Below are 20,647 nucleotides of genomic sequence, written 5' to 3' on the forward strand. Positions count from 1 at the left end.
GTACTTAATTCATCACCTGAAATTGCTCCCAACACATCCACCTCCAGTGACAGGCCCGTATGCAATAGTACTTTACCCCAATACGACATAGCTAAAATAGCTCTCCCTTGACAAACCGCTGGGCTTTTCACAATTCAAGAAGACTACAGTACATGCCCATAGTTACACTTCATGAAAATCCCATGGAAGAAAATATATCTGCAACAAAGTCATGCAAACATTTCTTGTGCTAATCTTTATAATCAACTCAGACTGTCTATCTAATCCTGCATTTCCACTACCCAGCCCCAAACTGCTGGGTTTCAAAGCTAACAGTAAATCTGAACAACACAGAAACATTTATATGATTTTTGTTTACTTCCATTACATCCATAGTGGAAGATAGAAAACATTGACCAGGATATTAATCCAATGGCACAAAACATCAAAAGGCATAATTTCACCCTTTTTTTTGTTTGCTAAGCAGTCCTGGAGTTTCAACTTAGTGACTCAGACATTGGAAAATTACCTATAATTTGGCAATTTGTATTTTCATACAGAGAAGCAACCATGAACCAATTGGAAGGTCACACGGATGCCCAGCTAAGATGGCATTTAAGCACGTCAGGAAGAAATTAAAAAAGAACCTTTGCCCTGCCATAGCTCCATGATATGTAGGACCTAGGAATTCTTCAAGAGATACTAGCCAGGATTTTCCACTTGATCACTCACCAGCCCCTGATTTTCTTTTCATTCATCTTAATGGACAGGAAAATCACAGAATAAAATGCAGAGATCACAACAGAAATCCCCAGCCACCGAAAGCACAACCTGAAAAACTCCAAGCTCGGTATTTTATAGAGGACAAAAGTTTCCCAGAACAAACAAAATTCAAAAACCCTACTTGTCAAAATATGTCGCATTATACCACAACATTCCTTGCAATATAACCTCAATCATTAAAAAAATATAAAAATGCCAACACAGGACATGATTTTTTAAAAAATATTTTTCTCACCAATTAATCCTTTCCCAAAGGCATCAACTCCTTAGCAGCATATGTTTGCACAAACACTGGCTCTGACATTTATCAATCAACCAAAATGATCAGTATTCAAGAGCAAGGCTTGGCAACTAGTCAATCATAGAGGTGTGACAGTCAGCCTAATCCTGTCCTTATCAAACATACACACAAGCATTTCCAGCATGGTCATTAGTTAGTGATCAGCAGCATGTACCTTTAATGATTTTTCCCTGCAAGATCATCAAATCCCTGCAACCATTCTAACTGATATGTCCTAAATTAGGGATTGAACATAGGCCACCTGGTTTGAATGGCTCCTCTACTCAGTTGATAAAGCCATTTGCCATCAGCACAGCTAAAGGATAACTTGGAAGAAATAATTGATATTGTACTGTCAATAAAATATTTTGCTGCAACCCACTGGGACAGATGGATACAATATGTTGACGCACTGCCAATCATGTATGCCATATGCCCTCAGATCCCACTTTCCTACTGAGTTTATTATTCATTGTATATCATACTGTTTTACCACATTCACTTTAGCAGCTGGGTAGAGTAGCAAGAAAAATAAAAATGGAGCATTAAGATTTTACAACAACCAGGCTATATATAGAACATGCTGTCAGCAAGCTTGAAGAAATAACTGTGATCCTACTACTCAACATGAAACTGACAATAACAAGGAATCATCAGAACCATTCAACTAAATTATTGTCCTGTATTAAGCTGCCAATCCTCTAAGAATTAATATAAATTTTACAAAGTAAGGTGGTGACTTGTTTTGGAAGCAAGAAAGTGAGCTGCAATGTTTATGAATAGAATTAAGCTGATCGAAAGTAAAAGGCCCTTTTGATCTCATTCTTGCAGAATACCAGCCCTAAGAACTTCCCTTTACAATCTTAAAACATACACCTGAAAGACAAACTAAAGTAACAGAAGAACACGACCATTAATGGTGTGGCAATCAAACAGTTTAATACAAGAATGATCACCTAAATTATCTTAGCATAAGGCTGAAATTTCCAAACTTACGCACCCAGAGATGGCAACACAATGAACTCACTAACCACAGCCTTACGGAGGAATGCTGGTATTTTATGGTGCTGACCTGCAGACTTTCTACTCAAGAAATATTTAATTTCTTTCAATGTTTTAACATAAATGTGTGTGTTAGTGAAATAACTGAAGAACCAATAGGCTACTCTATCAAATAGTATGATGGTTGTGCTTACACAGATAAATGGGTGGTAAAAATTAACAAAATTTATTTTCTCCCACATCTACAGACCACAATAACTCAGCATGCGGCAAATTATCTGCCAATTCCTTCTTCCATACCTTTTACCCACCAACAACTTGGCAAAATATATTACAGGAACACATATGCACCTATATGTATTTACCATGTTTATTAAAAAAAGAGAATTTATCCGACACACAAGGTGATAAACGCATCAAAACTACTCACCCATGAGCTTGCTCATGGTTTAAAAATAAATCAAACAGCTGTACACGTACTCAAACCGTAAACAAGCGCTAGATCTAAACATGGCAGCTTCATTGCTTTTACTGCCCTGAAGTGTTCTGAACTGATAATTGAACAAAGAAAGTGCAAAACGTTTCTGCATACTTAATCTACACAATGTTGCACAACACACAATAAATCCCACCTAAGATAAAATCAAACCTAATTAGGCACGGCCTTCGTTCAGTGTCAGAACCCTTGCCCAAGTTAGAAGGTTGCGAGTTCAAGCTTCAATCCAAAGTCTTGAGCATATGATTTAAGCTGGCATTTCAGGACAGTGCACTGTCAGAGTTGCTGTCATTCTTTTATGCCTGTTGGGTCCTTGGTTGAAGTGTTAAGCCAAGGACCTAACTAGTGCCATGAGATCTTTTACACTTGTCAGTTCTCTCAGTGTCATGGTCAACATTTATCCCTCAACCAACACCTAAAAAAAATAGATGGTCCAGTCAGTTATTTCGTTGCTTTGTGTGTAACCCTTACTGTGCACAAGTTGGTTGCCATGTTTACTATCTCACAAAAGCAACTACGCTTCAAAAGTACATCATTAGCTTTAAAATGCTTTTGGACAGCCTGAGGTTACGAAAGGTGCTAAATAAATGCAATTTCTCTCTTGTTAAAGCTCTGTGTGTTTTCATGACAAGTGGACACACTCTCCCTCTCCAAAAACCAAATCAGCTAAATAATGATTGTTCTCAGCAACTTGGGGTATTATGTATTACTCAATATTCATTTAATTATTGTGTAACATACAGGAAGTTGGAAATAAATATTGTAGTAACAGGCTACATTTCAAATTGTTCATTGCACTCGAGGAAAGTCCATAAAAACTTGGTCACAACTTGCTACAGATGAGTTATCTGTTCTATTTCACTTAAAGGAGTGAATTTCACTGCTTCATATCAGTATCTCTGACACTTTCTAATGAACTTTCTCTTATTTACAAAGCAATTCCTCCAACATAATGTTGTTTACCATATCCTAAATGCAAGAGGAAACAAGCATGCTGTGCAAACATATTTTATTTTGTGCAGTATAGGTTTTTTTATAGCAAATTTACTATTTACAGAGTCTTGCCTTCACAAAGAATTACGCATTAACTTTATTACCCTCTAACTTTATTTCATTTCTGGGCATTTTAGTTTAAAATAATTAGTTATCCAAGCAAAGATTTGCTGGAGTAACAGAAATAGTGTAGTCATTTTAGTTCTGTGCATATTAATTCAACTCCCTCGATATCAAGCTTATAAGTTCCTCCAAGCCAGTTCCCCCTCACTTCTTTTACCACTCAGCATTTGAGCAATAATAATGAACCTATTTTTATTAAAAAATAAGAGTATTTAATGGGGAGACTCTCTTCCAAAAAAATGTACACTAATGCAGTTTTCTAGCCTTAAAGTCCCTGTATTTAAGTGGAGAAAAAAACCTCAAGACAAATATGGCCCACGCCTTTTACTATCCCTTGTGCAATTCAATAAATCCACAGCTTTTCAAAACTGTTTAATATAAATTTACCAGCCTGCTGTCCATCACCTTTCATTATGATGTATCCACCAGCAAGAAGCCTTTAAAAGAGGAAACATCAGAACATTTTTTGTTCAAAGTATTCTCCCTTTCATAGAGAGAAAAAAAGACCTTTTAAAACAAAAACTCAAATCTATTTGTAGCAGGGAAACCCTCATGTCAGATCTCCCACTCTGATGACAATTACAGGGAACTCCTTGACCTTTTCCATTATCAACAGCAGGGGACATGACTTCAAACTAGTCTGAGCTGCGCTGAAGCCACCCAACACCAGGGAGTCATGCTAAAGACTAGAGACCGTGCTGAAATCTTTTCTGTACTTTAGTCAACTTCAGGCTTGAACCTTTCCAACAAATGGCTAGCTGAGTGATTTCCTAAGCTCTTCCCAACATAAACAGCAATTCATCCAGAACTCATCTGCCTGCATGCTGTTTCATTAGACACTCAAATTGAGTCCATCTCCCCTATCCTCACCAACTTTCACTGGTTCCAAACTTCAACCCTTGCCCTTTATTCTAATTCCTAAAATTGCCTTACTTGAACCAACATTTGCAAGCTTCTCTAACTTAAATCCCTGCTCTCAGGTTTCACTCACAAGTCTAAACTATTGCGCGTCATTGTCCCCACTGCATCATCAGGGGCAGGCCCTCCAGTCATCTTGGACCTGCTCTCTGGAATTCTCTTACTAAACCCATCCACCTTGTTAAGCTTTCCATAGCTTCAAAATCCTCCTCAAAACCTACATCTTTAGTCTTGCTTTTAATCACTTCCCTAATTCTCCTTGCAAGTTATGATGTGTCAGAATTATATTTCCACCCGCTCCACCATGAAGCACTTTAAAGACTTTATTTAGAACAAAAACAGGCAGTTCAGCCCAACCAGTCTGTACTGATGCTTATCCTCCATAAAAAGCTGTACCAATCCCATGTGCCAAGTTAGTTACCCTATCCCTTTATTCCTTCTTCATTCAATCACACATTTAAGCTATTCTTAAAAGCTGACATCTTCATTTCAATCGCCAACTCTGATAAAGATTTATCAGGCTGTGAAGTGCAGTGTTAGGAAGTTTTTCTTGCTCTCTCTTCTGGATCTCCTATATTTCATCTAATTTTCAGTCCTCTTGTTCTATATTCTTCAACCACTGGAAAGGAAATAGTCCCTCCTGGAATTTCTGTAGGGGCTCAGATTCCCACCTCAACATTGACAGACGATTAGCAGAAACCTCACAGAAAGAGGCCAAACCTTTACAACATTAAATGTACATTTACAAGTATAACTTGTTTCCTGGAATTGGATTGTTATCTGAAAAGGAAGAATGTGCCGAGCTACAGGGAAAAGACGGGGGAGTGGCACTGAGTAAATTGCTCCTTCAGAGAGCCAGCACAATGAGTGACATGACGGGCCAAATGGCCTCCTTCTGTACTGTAACAATCCCGTGATTCTGAGAGTCAGGTGTCTTCAAATAAGCTTAAGAGTCACTCTGAAGTCTCCTCCAGAGCCCTGTTTGGAATGGGACCACACTAGGATACTTGTCAAGCACAGAGATCTTTCTCTCAGGTCTCCATGTATTCTCAGTAAGTAATTTTCTTTCATTGATTGAAGAAAAGACAATTTCTTCTATAAAAAAAGGGAGAAGGAAGTACTTTTGTACTTTGTACACAAAGTCCACCTACTAAACACTGCTTCTCCCATAAGTTTGTGTGTGTTATAAAATAGGGCAAATGATGAGTCATGGCATGGTATCTTGCAAGATTCTGCACTTACAACCTGCCTGTAATATCCAGGCAGCAAATTGCATAAGTTTACAAACAACTCCAAAAGCAGTGGAAATGCCAGTTTTAAGTACTAAATCACGACCTAATTAAACAACAGAAACTCAGTTTTTACTGGAAAGCAAAAGAATTGGAACCATGCTAATTTTAATCCTCTCAAACCAAGGGGTACTGAGGCCAGCTGAAGTCCAATAGTCCACCTGCTAAACTCAAAGATTTTTAATTAAGATTTTTAAAGCTCCAGACAATTTTCTTCTTCGAATGTAGGATTTATTCTTTACTGGCATATAGTTCTATAGGCACTTGGAACCCTCCAATACATTTTATATGAGAGAGTTTGGACATCAGGTATTTGCAGGCTATCAACTATTATTATCATCCTGTTACCAACCAACATACATTTGCACACTTCAATCAAGGACAGTTAAATAGTAGTTAGGCGCAGGAAATCTGGATGATTTCCCCCCCTCCCTCACCCGAGGGACCTGAGGCCAACTGTAGTGCTCATACTACTTTTCTGGTTGAGATCACCTAACTGAGCAAAGGCTAGATAATGAACCTGGGACCCTCCTAATCCATGTGACTCACTGGAAAAACTTACTGAGCCACAGAAATCAACCATCACTTTTTGTTAATTAAAACCCAAGGAGAATCTACTGAATATTTAAAATAAAAAAATACAATCAGAGACATGGATTTCTCACAAAACATTTACTAGTTTTAACTGAACTTCATAACCTGAACCACAGCTATATAGTTTCACAGGCTCTGTCAAGCATGTCCAAAAGTTGCACTTTCGCTCTAGCTCACCACTGTGGAAACTGTTTCTGTATTTTAACACTCAAATAACATCTTCTAGGCAAGTTAAAATAATGCTCTCCGCACCACAAAATAAGTTGTTTATATGGACCTCCACTTAAAAGAAGAAAAATGTTTTTCAAATAATACTGCAACCATCAGTACTCAACCTCTCTGACAGACTCAAAGTTGAAGACACCACAAGTTTGCACTGAGATGGGACACCACCCAAATTATATGAAGATCTGTAAATGCTGCCTGTGTCAAATGAGGGAGACATTTTCAAAAGAAAAATACAAAAGATAAATCACCAACATATGGATCAAATGATTTTACCTGATATCCTGCCTACAAGATAGCCTGAAATAGGATGAAGCTCTGAAGTAAATAACTTTTAAATGAAAGTGTTAAACCCACCAACTAGAATAGGTAGGCTGTGCTGTTATAGCTATCATTCCACTAAGATGGGACAAATTTAGTTTCAAGAAATCCAAAAATAAAATACTATCAGTTTATCTAAAATAATATGTAACATATGGTTAGACATCATAACTGGACTATCAATAGTAAATTTTCAACTTCTCCTACTTTCATTCTCCCTCAATATTTCTTCTACTGCCCCTCCCATTGACACATTCTCAGATAGAAAGTGTACTTCAGAAACATTTTCCCAACTTCCTTCAATCGCACTCTGAACAAGCCGACTGAGATCAAGAATACAATAGGGAGACACTTAATATGCTTCTTTAAAAAAAATTAAATGGAAAACATGCACTCATTGTCAGAACTTTAGCACTTTACAGCTTAAGTATATATTTCTCTTAGAGGTTAGTCTTAGTTCAGTAGAAGTATTCTTGCCAGAGCAAGGTCATGGGTTCAAGCCCCACTCCAACAGACTTGAGGATATAATCTCAAACATGAAATTCTACACTCTCAGGAGGTACCGCCTTTTGGATAGGAAGTCAAATCAAGATGCTACGTGCCTTCTCAGGTGGATGTAAAAGATCCTGTAACGCTAATCAAAGATGAGCGGAGGAGTTCACCGGGTATCCTGGCCACCATTTATTCTTCAACCAACATCACCAAAAGCAGTAATATAAAAGCATAACTCTGCAAATGTTGGATATCTGCAATAAAAATAGAAATGCTGTAAATATTCAGGTTTCAGGTAGCATCTATGGACTAAGAAACAGATTTAATATTTCAGATCGATGACATTTCACCATTTCTATTGAAAGGTCATCGACCTGAAACCTTAACTCTTTCTCTCTCCACATATGCTGCCTAGCCTGCTGAGTATTTACAGTATTTTCTGTTTTTACACAGCAAAAACAAATTATCGTGACATTTATCTCATTGCTGTTTCTGGGATTTTGCCACTTTTGCATTTCCCTACGTTACAACAGTTTTAAGTACTTTTGGCAGTGAGAATTTTTATGCCTTTAGAACATTCCAAGGTACGATATAATTGCATTTTTTCTGAAGTGCAGTCACTGCTGTTAGTGTAGCACAGCCCAACAAACAAAAAATGAAAGACCAGACAATATGTTTTTTGTGGTGTTGGTTGAGTGAAGAATGTTGGCAAGAGTACATAGAACTCACTACTCTTCTTCAAACAGTACCTTTTAAAGCACCTCTATCTGGCAGACAAGGCATTGGATTTAATATCTCATCTAAAAGGTAGCAGCACCTCTTGATAGCACTCCTTCGGTACTGTACTGAGTTACATGCAGAAGTATGTAATGGAGCTTGAATGCACAACATTTCTTAGTCAGAGACGAGTGTGCTATCTCAGCCAAGCTGGCACACAGCATCACAATGAAAACGCTCTCAGAAGCTTAGGCATAACACTCCCAATAAGCTTTTTTAAAAACTAAATACCTTTCAGCTATAATTTCCTATTTTGAATCACTGAACCATTATTCTTACTATAAAATATCAAAATTGAGATGTAGCTATTTTGCCATAAATTTTGCCAGAAACTAAGTTCCAGACTAAAACAATGCAATCATATTTTCATTGTGGAAGTCCATGGACGTAGAACAAAAATATAAACATGGTGCAGTAATAACACAAGGCAACAAAAATAAACTTTGAACTGTTGCCAAGTTTGCTGTTACACTTCTTTGGAAGAGTGGGAATATGAATACGACTAGATTAATAAAAGCCAGTTTGATCTCTTACACGCCCGCACTTCCAAATTGTACACATTCCATGTACACAAAGGGGGGGGGGGGGGGAGGTGTGAAGGGACAGGAAGGTTGTTTAAAAGCCCTCGTCACAGGAATAACCTCAACTGCCAAGAGTTTACTTTGCCAGGCCTAAAACGTATTACAAGCACGAAACCTACAATACAGAAACAGGAATTTCCTGGTTATAAAATCACCCAAAGACACAACCTTTCTCCTTCAACCCCCGCCCCCCCCCAAAAAAAAAACACACACACACAAAAAAATACATATCAAAGGCAAAAAACTGCCAGGGAAAAAAAAAACTCATTCAAGTTCAACCACTCTTTTGTAGAAAGTGTACAAATAACCTGACTTGTTATTTTGCCGCTCGAGGGGAGAAGGAGGAGGAAAGGGGATTTGGGGGGGGGGGGGGGCGGGGGGAGAGAGAGAGAGAGGCGGTGGGAAAGAAACAAAACATTGCCAACAAAACAATCTCTCCACCGCAAATAATTTGGTGGGGGGGGGGGGGGGGGGAGAGAGAAAGAATCAATTTAAAGCACCAGGTCTTTATAGTGCAAACGATGGATGTGTGCGTGCAATTCGCACAGCTTACCTGTTAGACGTAACTTGACCGGCCCATTCCTCCTGGCTCCTTGGTTAGACATGTTCCCGGGTGTTTGTGTTTTATTTATATATAGTAGTTTATTTTTAAATTAAGTTTAGTCGCTGCCGCTGCTGCTGCTGCTGCTGCTGCCGGCGTCTCCCCTCCGCCAGCGGCCGCCGCCGCCGCCGCCGCTTTTCCCCCCTTTCCCCGAGCGAACAATGATGGCCTCCTCCAGCCCGGTGGCCCGGATGTGCATAGCCCACACTCGCAAACGGACGGCCAAAAAAAAAATCGATCAAAATAAAAAAACAAACACCATTTACCTCAGTAAAATTTAAAAAAAAACTTTCCTCCTCCGATGCGCCGAAAAAAAAAATAAACTTTTCACTTTTCTTCTAGATTTTTCTCTTCACCCCCCCCCCCCCCCCCTTCCCTTCCTCCTTCCTCAAACCGTCTCTCTCTCTCACTCTCTCTCTCTCCCCCCCCCTCAATCAGTGCAACTAGACTTTTCCCCCCTCTCCCTCTCTTCACATCTTCGGTTACAGCTCAGGGATGATCTCTTTGTCGAGGTATATTTGTTATCTATTGTTGCTGAAGGCTCATATCCAGTCAATTAATTGTTGTTCGGCTTTCTTCCTTATTGTTCAGAGTATTTCCACCCACAGAAGATCCACACACAAATGATGATGAAGGGGAGGAAGGGTTGAAGGTTATTTTCCAGCAGCAAAAAGTTGTCGGTGATTTTTTTCTCCCCCTCCCTCCCTCCTTTTTAAGGCTGAAGCTTGTACTTTCCTTCCTCCTCTCCCTTTCTTGCTCTAAGTTCTGTTCTCGGGGCTACTTGACTGAAACCCAGAGCACAGCACTTGCTGACATCACCCTGGTGCACCCTCCTCTTGACAGTCCACAGCTCCTCCTGCTTGAGTCTCAGAAATAAGGCACTCGACAACTACCACCAAAAAAAGCTTCACCAACTCTTTTAAAGACAATTTCAAAGCACCAAAAAGTTCTTAAACGTGACCCAGCCATATCTGTTAAATCAGCAATGCTTTACAACCCATTGTCCAGTTAAAAATCCAAATATATCGGTATAAAATACATTATTGGAATGAAATCAACTAGTCCTAGAATTATACAGCGTCAGAAGTGACCATTCCGCCCATTATCCCTGTGCTGGCTCTTTTGTAGTTTCCCAATTAATCATAACCTCGTTGCTTTTTCCCCATAGCTGTGTAACATTTTGTCCCCTTCAAGTATTTTTACCCAGTTCACTCTTGGCTGTTACCACTGAAACTGCCTTTCAGGCAGTGCATTCCAGATCACAAGTTGCTGTGTGTGAAAAAAAATCCTCAGGTTCTTTTGCCAGCCACTTTAATTCTGTGTCCTCTGGTTGCTTACCTTTCTACAACTGGAAATAGTTTCTCCTTATTTATTGCATCAAAACTATTTATGATTTTGAACACATATGTTGTCTCTTTCTTCATGGTAGGAGACACTAAAAGCATCCCAAGAATAGTAGAAATTCAAGGGGAAAAGGGATGGAGGAATTTAAAACAATCTTCAGCTAGAACTTGAGTATTGCTGAAAAAAGACATGCTGTCAAAACTTTTCATCTCGCACTCATCAGGACAGATGCAAGAATACCAAATTTCAAAGGGAACAGCAATTTATACTGCGTAACAAAAAGGGTGCTGATTACTTGGCTAGCGGACTCTGATTGGTAAAGACATTGCCACGAAGAATGAACCAGGGCACAATTATCCCCAAGCTTTTGTTTAAATTCTTGAAAGTCAGGCTGACTGTGATTGGTTGAGGTATTGCCATGGGGAATGCACCAGGGGACAGTTGTCCCCCAAGTTTTTGTTTAATTGAAAAAATTTTAAATTGAAAAATTGCACCTTTTTCAATTAAACAAAAGCTTGGAGGACAGCTGTTCCCTGGTGCATTCTTCATGGCAATGCCTCGACCAAACAGAGTTGACCTGCCTTTTTTGAATGAAACAAAAGCTTTGGGAGAACAACTGTTCCTTCTTGCATTCTTCATGGCAACGACTCAACTAATCAGAGTCCACTTGCCAACCAATCAGCGCCCTTTTTCTCATACAGTATAAATTATTGCTCCCTTTGACACTTGGTATCGTGTCCGTCCTGGTAAGTGCAAGATGAAAAGATTTGACAGCATGTCTCGTTTTCCAGCAACAATCATTATTACTGGAGGAAAAGTTCTCACCAAATCAATAGTTCTAAAGACTGACAAATCCCCTGGACCAGATGGGCTGCATCTTAGGATCTTAAAAGAAGCAGCTGAAGAGATGGTGGATGCATTGATTGTAATCTTCCAAAATTTCCTAGATTCTGAAAAGGCCCCAGCGGATTGGAAAACCACAGATGTAATGCCCCTATTTAAGAAAGGAGAGAGGTGGGAGAAAGCAGGAAGCAATAGGCCATTTAGCCTAACATCTATCACTAGGAAAATGCTGGAATCCAGTATTAAGGAAGTAGGAGCAGGGCATTTGGAAAAATCATAATACAAACAGAATCAGCATAGTTTCATGAAAGGGAAATCATTTTTGACAAATGTAATAGAGTTCTTTGAGGATGTAACAAGCAGCATGGAAAATTGGTACTACTAAATGTGGTGTATTTGAATTTCCAAAACTTTTATTCTTTCATGGGGCGTGGATGATACTGGCTAGGCCAACATTTGTTGCCCATCCCTAATGGTCCTTGAGAAGGTGGTGGTGAGCTGCCTTCTTGAACCACTGTAGTTCATGTGTTGTAGATACATCCACGGTGCTGTTGGGAACGGAGTTACAGGATTTTAACCCAGTGACAGTGAAGGAATGGTGATATACAGTTTTTCCAAGTCAGGATAGTGCCTTGGAGGGGAGCGTGCAGGTGGTGGCGGTCCCATGCATCTGCTGCCCTTGTCTTTCTCGGTGTTAGAGATCAAAGGAGCCTTGATAAGTTCTGCAGCGCCATTGTGTATCAGTGGTGGAGAGAGTAAATGTTTAAGGTGGTGAATGGGGTGCCAATCAAACAGGCTGCTTTGTCCTGGAGGGTGTTAATAAAGTGCCATATAAAGGTTATTGCACAAGATAAGAGCTCATGGTGTTGGGGGTAATATATTAGCATGGATAGAGGGTTGGCTAATTAACAGGAAACAGAGAGTCGGAATAAATGGATAATTTTCAGGATAGCAAACTGTTACTAATGAACAGCCACAGGGATCAGGCTGGGGCCTCAACTATTTACAATCTCTATTAATGACTTTGTGAATAGTGAATTAATGACTTAGATGAAAGGACTGAGTGTATTGAAGCTGAATTTGTTGTTGATACAAAGATAGCTGGGAAAACAAGTTGCGAAGAGGACACCAAGAGTCTCCAAAGGGATATAGATGTGTTAAGTGACTGGGCAAAAAAATTGCCAGTGTAATGTGGAAAAATCTGCAGTTTTTTACTTTGGACAGAAAGAATAGAAAGGCAAAATGTTGGCGGAGACTACAATGTTATGGTACAGAGAAATCTGGGTGTCCTTGTACATGAAACACAAGAAGGTGGCATGTAGGTACAGCAAATCATTAGGAAGGCAAAAGGAATGATGGTCTTTATTGCAAGGGGGGTTCTAGTATAAAAGTAGGAAAACTACAACTGTAGAGAGATAAAAACAAAAAAACTGCGGATGCTGGAAATCCAAAACAAAACCAGAATTACCTGGAAAAACTCAGCAGGTCTGGCAGCATCAGCGGAGAAGAAAAGAGTCAACTGTATAGAGCATTGGTGAGACCAGACCTAGAGCATTGCATACAGTTTTGGTCTCCTTATTTAAAGAGGGTTATACTTGCATTGGAGGCAGTTCAGAGAAGATGGTCTAGATGTAGGTAAATTTGCAGGAATGTCGGGTTTGTACATGATGCTGAACTGTTTCAGGCTGGACTTGATGCATTGGGGAATTGGGCCCTTGACTGCCAGATTATGTTTAACTTGGAAAAGTGCAGCATTATGCATGTGGGAAGGGTAAATACTAAGCATACATACAGACTTCAGGGAAAAGCATTAATATAAGTTGAGAAAGAAAAAGACCCTGGCATTCTAGTGCATAAATCACAATTGACAATAAGACCAAGCATACTAATATGTCCTTATATAAGGCCTTAGTTAGAATATAGTGGCCAGTTTTGATCTCCTCACATATGGATAATATTGAGTCTTTAGAAAGGGTACAGAGAAGGCACACAAGATTAATTTCCAGTCTGAAGATCTTAGTCATCAAGATAGTTTAAAAGAGCTGGCACCCTACACTTTAGGAAAGGGTAGGTATGGTGTGGTCTGATCAAGGTCTAGAAGATGATGTATGGAATAGGTTGTCCTTGAGTAGAAAGTTGGTTGCTATTAAATATGTTACGAAGGACCAAAGATCCCAATTTTAAATTGTATAAAGCCAGATCTAGGTTAAATGTCAAGAAGTGGTTCTTTTCTCAGAGAATGATGGACATCTAGAATTGGCACTGTACCGATGCATGTTCATGCATTGGATGCCAATTAATTAATTAATTAATTAATTAATTCCTTCATGAGAGCTGAAACTGTTTCCAGATAGGGCGGGATAAAAAAGTAGACACTTCAGAGAGTTCAAGGCCAAAGAGATCTCCTGGACTAGTTTTGATTGCCTAAGACGATCCGAGAGGAATTTCCTGGATTATTTTCCCTGAAATTTTCTTTTCTCTTTACCTCTCCCAGTATCTCGCATGGTTTCAGGTGGTGGGAGTGTATATATTATGATACACAACATATCATAAATATGTTGGCCAGGCCAGATGGACCAGAGGATATTTTTCTGTCATTGCTTGTATGTTCTCTAAACAGCAGGGAGAAAAAAGTAAATTAATCTGCTCTGGTGGTGTTGATTAAGAGATAACTATTGCCTTGATACCAGGAGAAACTCCTCTTTCATGGGGCCTTCTAGATCCACCTGAACAGGCAGACAAGGGCCTCAGTTTAACATCTTACCTGAAAGATAGCATCTCCATCATATCCGCATCGATGTGTCAGTATAAATTTTGTGCTCAGATTCTGGGGTGCAGCTTGAACTTGTGATCTTCTGACTTAAAGGCAAGAATAGTACCATTAAGCTAAGCTGTGTATGTGACTCATTGTATTACAACAATTAATTTTATGAATTAAACACTTTCTTTAGTAACACTAAATATAGTTAGAATATTGATTTTTATAAATTGTGACAGTCTTTAAATGTCTTTGTCTTTTTAGAAAATGGCAAGCACTGTGCGTAACAGTGGGCAGAATTGCTCCAGTTTTGCACAAAGTGCGGTAATGGGTGGTAAAAGGATGATTTACCCACCGGCCACAATGGCGGGTTTTTGTGCCGTGTTGTCCCATTCCTGGCAGGTCCCACCTCATTAATAAGGCACTCATAGGAAACATTCCAGAACGTTGGCAGGGTGGCCTTTGATTCACCTGTCCCGCCATCACCTCAGGCCTTCAGTCATCCAGGGACCATATTTAAAAGGTGCCCCTGCACAGAGCTAGCATTCTCTAAGGGATCAGAATCTGCTACAAAGTCATGGCTACCAAAAGGAGGAAACATGCTGCCCCCAAATTTAGTGATGCCCCCCTCAGACGTCTACTGGATGCAGTGGAGGTCTATCATGGTCTTCTACCCATGCTCTGGAGAGGGAGGTAGCAAGGTCACCAATCCAGCATGGAAGGAGGTGGTCAACGCCAATGTCCTGCAAAAGAGGATGACTCCGCCACTCTGTTCTTCTTCCTCTCTGGTATCTGTAAATCATACGGCATATCGCTAAATCACCAGGCTCCATGATCCTGATGTTCCCCTCCTGCATGATCAAAGAGATGCATGGGTTAGCATAGGTGTACTAAGAACCTCTCTTGGCTAAGTCTGATAGCCCCTTCACGCATGCAGGAGAGTCCTAGCCACCACTTGGATGACCAGTGTGTAATGCGCTCATTGGCTGTCCGAAATCCCGCCCACCTCCACCCCACTCCACTTGACCAATTGGCGGCAGCATCGGCCACTGGACTGCATGCTGTGCTCTCAGCTCAGGCGCAGGCATTCTCCTAACCCGCACTGCAAGGCTGTGCTGTTAGTTTGAACCACAATGAATACGGTCCAAACCTTAATAAAGATATTGCAAGGGGCTGTGAGTGCCTTCACCAGTGACTGCACCATAGTCACCTTTTGCAAGGGGATTGTACAACTTGCCCAGTCGGCCAATTGCTCTGCTGCCGCCTAAAACACACATTACTTTGCAGTCTGCACCCGAGGGGTGAAAGGTTCTGGAGCATTTGGTGGCACTTTCATGCTTTTGTGTTGCTTGAATGTGCAGAAAAGCTTCAGAGACCCAACACCAAGCATGTCAATGGAGCTGCAACTGAACGGTCTCAGCTACGAAGAATGTTCACTTTTGACAAGCTTTTCCAACTGCATGGCCCCAACCCCTGGCATGTGCTTGAGTATTTCCTTCAGTCTGTGATGCCTTGCCCAACACCACCTCTGGCATGTGCTTGAGTATTTCCTTCAGCTGCTTTGCCCCCACCCACACCCTCGGACTGTCCCGCACTGGAGCCCTTGTCCTGGCACCACATTGAAAGCCAGCCAGGAAAAAGTGACTTGCCTGTGCCCCCCGCGAATGTGTGGCACCTCTTTCTTGATGTCCTATGGGTGTTGCTCGGGAGCGCTGTACAAGGTTGTGTGCCCTCACCTCTGAGTTCCCCTAGAAGTTCAGGTCGGCAGGTGCACGCCTTTTAAAGACAAATTGTGAAGTATGTCATTCTGAAGTCATGCTGACACGGGTGGTAAATTTGATTCTGGCAAGCAGGGCTTATAATTGTATGCAAATGTATTAAAATGACATTCCCGACATGCGGCAACAGGAAATGCAGCCTGCCATTGACGGGTGGAGCATATGATCGCAAATTGATTTCATGACGGTTTAAAACCAATTTTTGGTCTTCTCTCCATATTGTTTCCTCCCAACAGGCCCGCCATGATGCCCCCGACACCAAAGGGGCCAGAAAATTCCAGCCAACATATTTCATTCACAGCAATCAGTTCTATATTATATAAAATATATACTACAAATAAATAATAATTTCCATATGTTGAGATCCGCAGCCACTAGAGAATGAGGGTGAGAGCGGCAGTACAATTGTTTCATATTGGAACAATTCTCTTCTTCCCTTTGGGGGATGGGTGGAATATCTAAACCGACAAAAATGTGTTATCCACAGAAAATGATGTAATGATTGATACAATTAGTTTTGTTAACATTTTAAACTATGTAGGACAGCAGAAAGCCTTTAAATTGCAAAAGAAGATTAAGCACATTTTTCCAGTAAGGCGTCACCATGAGTAATCAAAAAACTGAGACAGATTTCTTTTCCTTTTCCCTGATGGTGATATGTAACGGCCACAAATCTGGTTTAAATCCAAAAAAATAAAAGAGACTAGGATTAACATCTTTTTCTGAAATGTTTGTTTTAATGTCGCTCTATTTATTTCAATTTTTTTATTTGTCCTCAGGACATAGGATCCTTGTATTTGTAAACAGAAACATAGCATACAAGAACAAGGAAGTTATGCTAAATTCAATGTTGTATAACTTTTTTTAATGACAAGTGAATCATAACATATGTCTATTTAAAAGACAAGAATGCTGTTCAAAGCAACAAAACTTGTTTACTAAAATTATAACTTAAAGGGGAATTATCAGCATTTTAAGGAAGGAAATTTGAATCACTTCTTGCTAAGATATTGCAGGAAGAGCTGAGGGTTATTTTCTCATTATGACATACAGACAGGCATCTGTCCTCATAAGCAGGTGACATCATCTTATCACCTAACTCATGGAGGAAAATTCAAAAGATAGTTGAGCAACTTTCCAGGGTCTCTTATGTAGACTAACTTTCAGTGCAATTTCAGGCACTAATTGCCCATGCAGATTGAGGAACACCACGGATTATTATACATTTTTTAAAAACCACATGCTCTAACCAACTTGTATCTTCTGTTGTCGCTGTTTCAAGCAGAAACCTTTAAAGCAGTTTGCACAATGTACTCAGCACACAAACAATATTACTGGAACAAATATTGTTGCCAATTAACTCTTTTGAACAGTGAAAAAACAGAAAAAAGTACTAATGAGAAAAGTTATTCAACACTTCAGATTTTTGTAACACCCTTATAAGGGCAGTTTTGACCCACAGTGCACTGATAGTGTACTTTGGATTGTTGATTGTCCTTGCAGATTTTCATGGACCAAGTGGCAAATTCCAGCCTCAGCCTCCTTGCTGATCTCTGGCTTAAATGTGTGCTGCTCCTCCATCATGCTAGGATCCAAACTGTGAGCAAGTTTGTTTTGTGAATCATTGCCTTCTAAACCCTCCGTCTTGCTGACCACCCTGCTGCACTAAAAGATATCTGATGATGACAACGGCAGAAAACTCGTCTGTGCTTGTCTATACTAGGTGACTTTACTTTGAAGTCTGGATCTTTGTTCAACTGAACATCGCTTGTGACAGTGCTGCACAAATTTCTCATAGGCCTTTAAAATGGCCTTAAGAAGCAAAAAGCATTTTGTTTTAACTTATTGCTCATTTTCTTTTTGAATAGGAAAAATCCTTAGAGCAATGCTCAGAGTAAACGAATAGTCCATTGGTGCCTCCTACTGGTGCATTTACACAGCCTATTATACGCTAAAATTAGAAGGCAGAACATTATTGCCTTTTAAAAATATATATTTTGCTCCTTTTGTTAGGGTTTTCCTCTACACTGTGATGCAGAGAGCAGGATGGAAAGCTGCTCCTGGCCCTCTGTGCCAGGTTGCCTGCTAAAAGATTAAATGTTGATCAAGGTTGCTTTTGTAACTATATTCCCTTCTTCTCCAGGAGGAAACAGAATGTTCATTTAGCATTTGCTTCCAAGTTGACAAACAAAGACAACTCACCATATGGGAAATCACTAAAACAAATCTTTGACCTAATACCCTCATGACGTTAAGAAAATATAACAAACTATCTTGAACACTTTTAAAATTGTTTACAAGTGACAAGTCTCACAAACAATGTGCTTGTCTCCATATACCAAATTCCCTCGCTCAGTGTCTTTCTGATCTCTCAATCTGTTCTGGTCCTCTCCCACAATAATTGCCGTGCCTCACTGCATGTCTCTCTTCTATCAATCAGTCCATTCTAACTCCCACTCTAGGACCGAGACTTTGAGTCTCTCACAAAATTGTCTGTGCCAGTTTCATTAATAGCTCATTATTCTCATTCCTTCGTTTCTATTTGTTTTTATGAATTTTCAATACTGTTTTCCACTCTGATTCCCTGTTACTGTGAGTCAAACATCTATGACCTTTCAGTAATACTGCCTTTCTACAATACAGGCATTCAGCAATCTTTTGAGCATATTCTGGTAATTAGATTTAGTACCAGTTAATTTAACTATTTAACAGTTAATTTTTTTGTCTAATTTGTACTATGTACTTCAGTCCATGTTGACATTAGTCTCTGTGTGCTGCTGTCTGTCTCTGCGATTTGGATACTGAGAAAATTGTTTAATCTGAAAAAATATGAATCTCTTTGCACATTCAAATGGTTTATAATCATCCCAGATATTAACATGGCACCCTTAGCAACCTTGTCCACTTTAGTTTTTGTTTACAGGGAGAGCATCAAATTATTGCCCCTGTTCACCATTTCCCTATTCTTGAATATACTTGTGCCACGCAACATCCTTAACCCAGTGACCCGGGATTAGTCTTCCCTCAATCCTGCTCTAAAAATGATCACTAGATGACTTTGTGGAAACCTGGTACCTCCTACAGTGGAATGATTGAACTCTGTGATTCACCATGTGGGGAAGTAATTGGCAAGAAACCATGCAGTATTAATCTGTGTTCCAGCACATTAAGGAACGACTGTGTTTTGCATCACCCTGCAGAGGCCAGTATTTTTTTAAGTGGGTTGCAAATGATCAATATGCCTCCTCTTTTAATTAGTGCCTTTTGGGTGGCAAATTTCTGCAAATTGTTCAATATTACCAAATCTTTCAGCATTGCCAAAGACAAATAAGTCTCTACGTTACTAATGCACCAGAATACTTTACTGCTCCCTTTACATAAAGAAAATTGCATGCCGGATGGAAGGTAAATAGACTAAGGGTTGGATGAGGTATTTCATTCTGTAATTTGACTATATATGCCCTACTATATCGTTCTCAAATCATTCAAACAAATCCAGCCATTGGTTCCAAAATGTTAGCACTCCCTACCTGAGCACATTGGATCATAGTGCTTGCCATTGTGACAGTAAAGGGTGCAATTTAAATCCTCCACCTGCCACCATGCTGCTAAACTTAGAAATGCTTCAGTGAGGAGAGGTAAGTGATGGTCAGTCACCAAGAGCAGCATGGAGGTAAATGGATGTAATCCTACAGAGGAGAAAATTGAGGGCACAATTTAACCTCACTGAAAAAATAATTGTTTATATGTATGGAGAGTGAGGTGCCTATTATGCCCATTGAAGTCAAATGCTTTCTTGTTTGGAAATAGTGTGGATTTTTATTTCCAAACAGTGAAAATAATGCTAATGAAAATTTCACAGAATCTGATATTCTACAATTCCATTTAAACATTTAAAGTGTAAATATAATTCCTCTTTCTCCATTTCTTCTCATTTTTTGCCTTCAATTGCCTACCTTCCCTTCTCATATGGTTATGACAAAAGACTTTGAAAATAAAACAACGGCTGTGGTCATTGAAGCAGGGAAGCTTAAGGTGAATTTGATATGAGTGAAAACAAGGGTGTAAACTCAAGATTAGTTTGAAATGTATAAAGGGAAAGAAGTTTTTTGTATGAAAAGCTATTCAGAAATGGAATGCCTTAAAAAAAGTGGGCATTGAAAATGAATCAACCACGACATTTAAGAGAATTAGATAAGCACTTGTAAAAGAAAAATATTAAAGTGGTGTATAAGGACACTAGGACTTACTTTAGTTTCCTTGGTCTGAGAGGAGTTGTGGGTGTGTAGGTATAGGTTTGAAATTTGGCTTTTTTGCCTCCCATAGCTGAAAAAGCCTGTTGACTGACTATTAGGTACAAGAGTGAAGAATGGGCACTTGGTCAAAGTACTAAAGATTTACTGGCACTGTTGAATTGTACGTATCAGTTGGCACCTTCAAACAAGAAGAAAAATGTTATATCTTTTATTA

General features: G+C 39.6%; 1 protein-coding gene across 3 annotated transcripts in view; it reads right to left on the reverse strand.

Moving 5' to 3' along the window:
- The window catches only part of smurf2 (SMAD specific E3 ubiquitin protein ligase 2), a 218,587-nt gene extending 208,830 nt beyond the window's left edge, over window positions 1-9,757 (reverse strand). For all 3 annotated transcript variants that reach the window (XM_041216961.1, XM_041216960.1, XM_041216962.1), the window contains exon 1: window positions 9,407-9,757. In XM_041216961.1, the coding sequence (XP_041072895.1) occupies window positions 9,407-9,458 (52 nt within the window). In that variant the 5' untranslated portion in view covers window positions 9,459-9,757. The remainder of the gene's footprint in view (window positions 1-9,406) is intronic.
- Between the last annotated feature and the right edge of the window lie 10,890 nt (window positions 9,758-20,647).

This window comes from Carcharodon carcharias, chromosome 22 (assembly GCF_017639515.1).
Source record: "Carcharodon carcharias isolate sCarCar2 chromosome 22, sCarCar2.pri, whole genome shotgun sequence".
Classification (NCBI taxonomy): Eukaryota; Metazoa; Chordata; class Chondrichthyes; order Lamniformes; family Lamnidae; genus Carcharodon; species Carcharodon carcharias.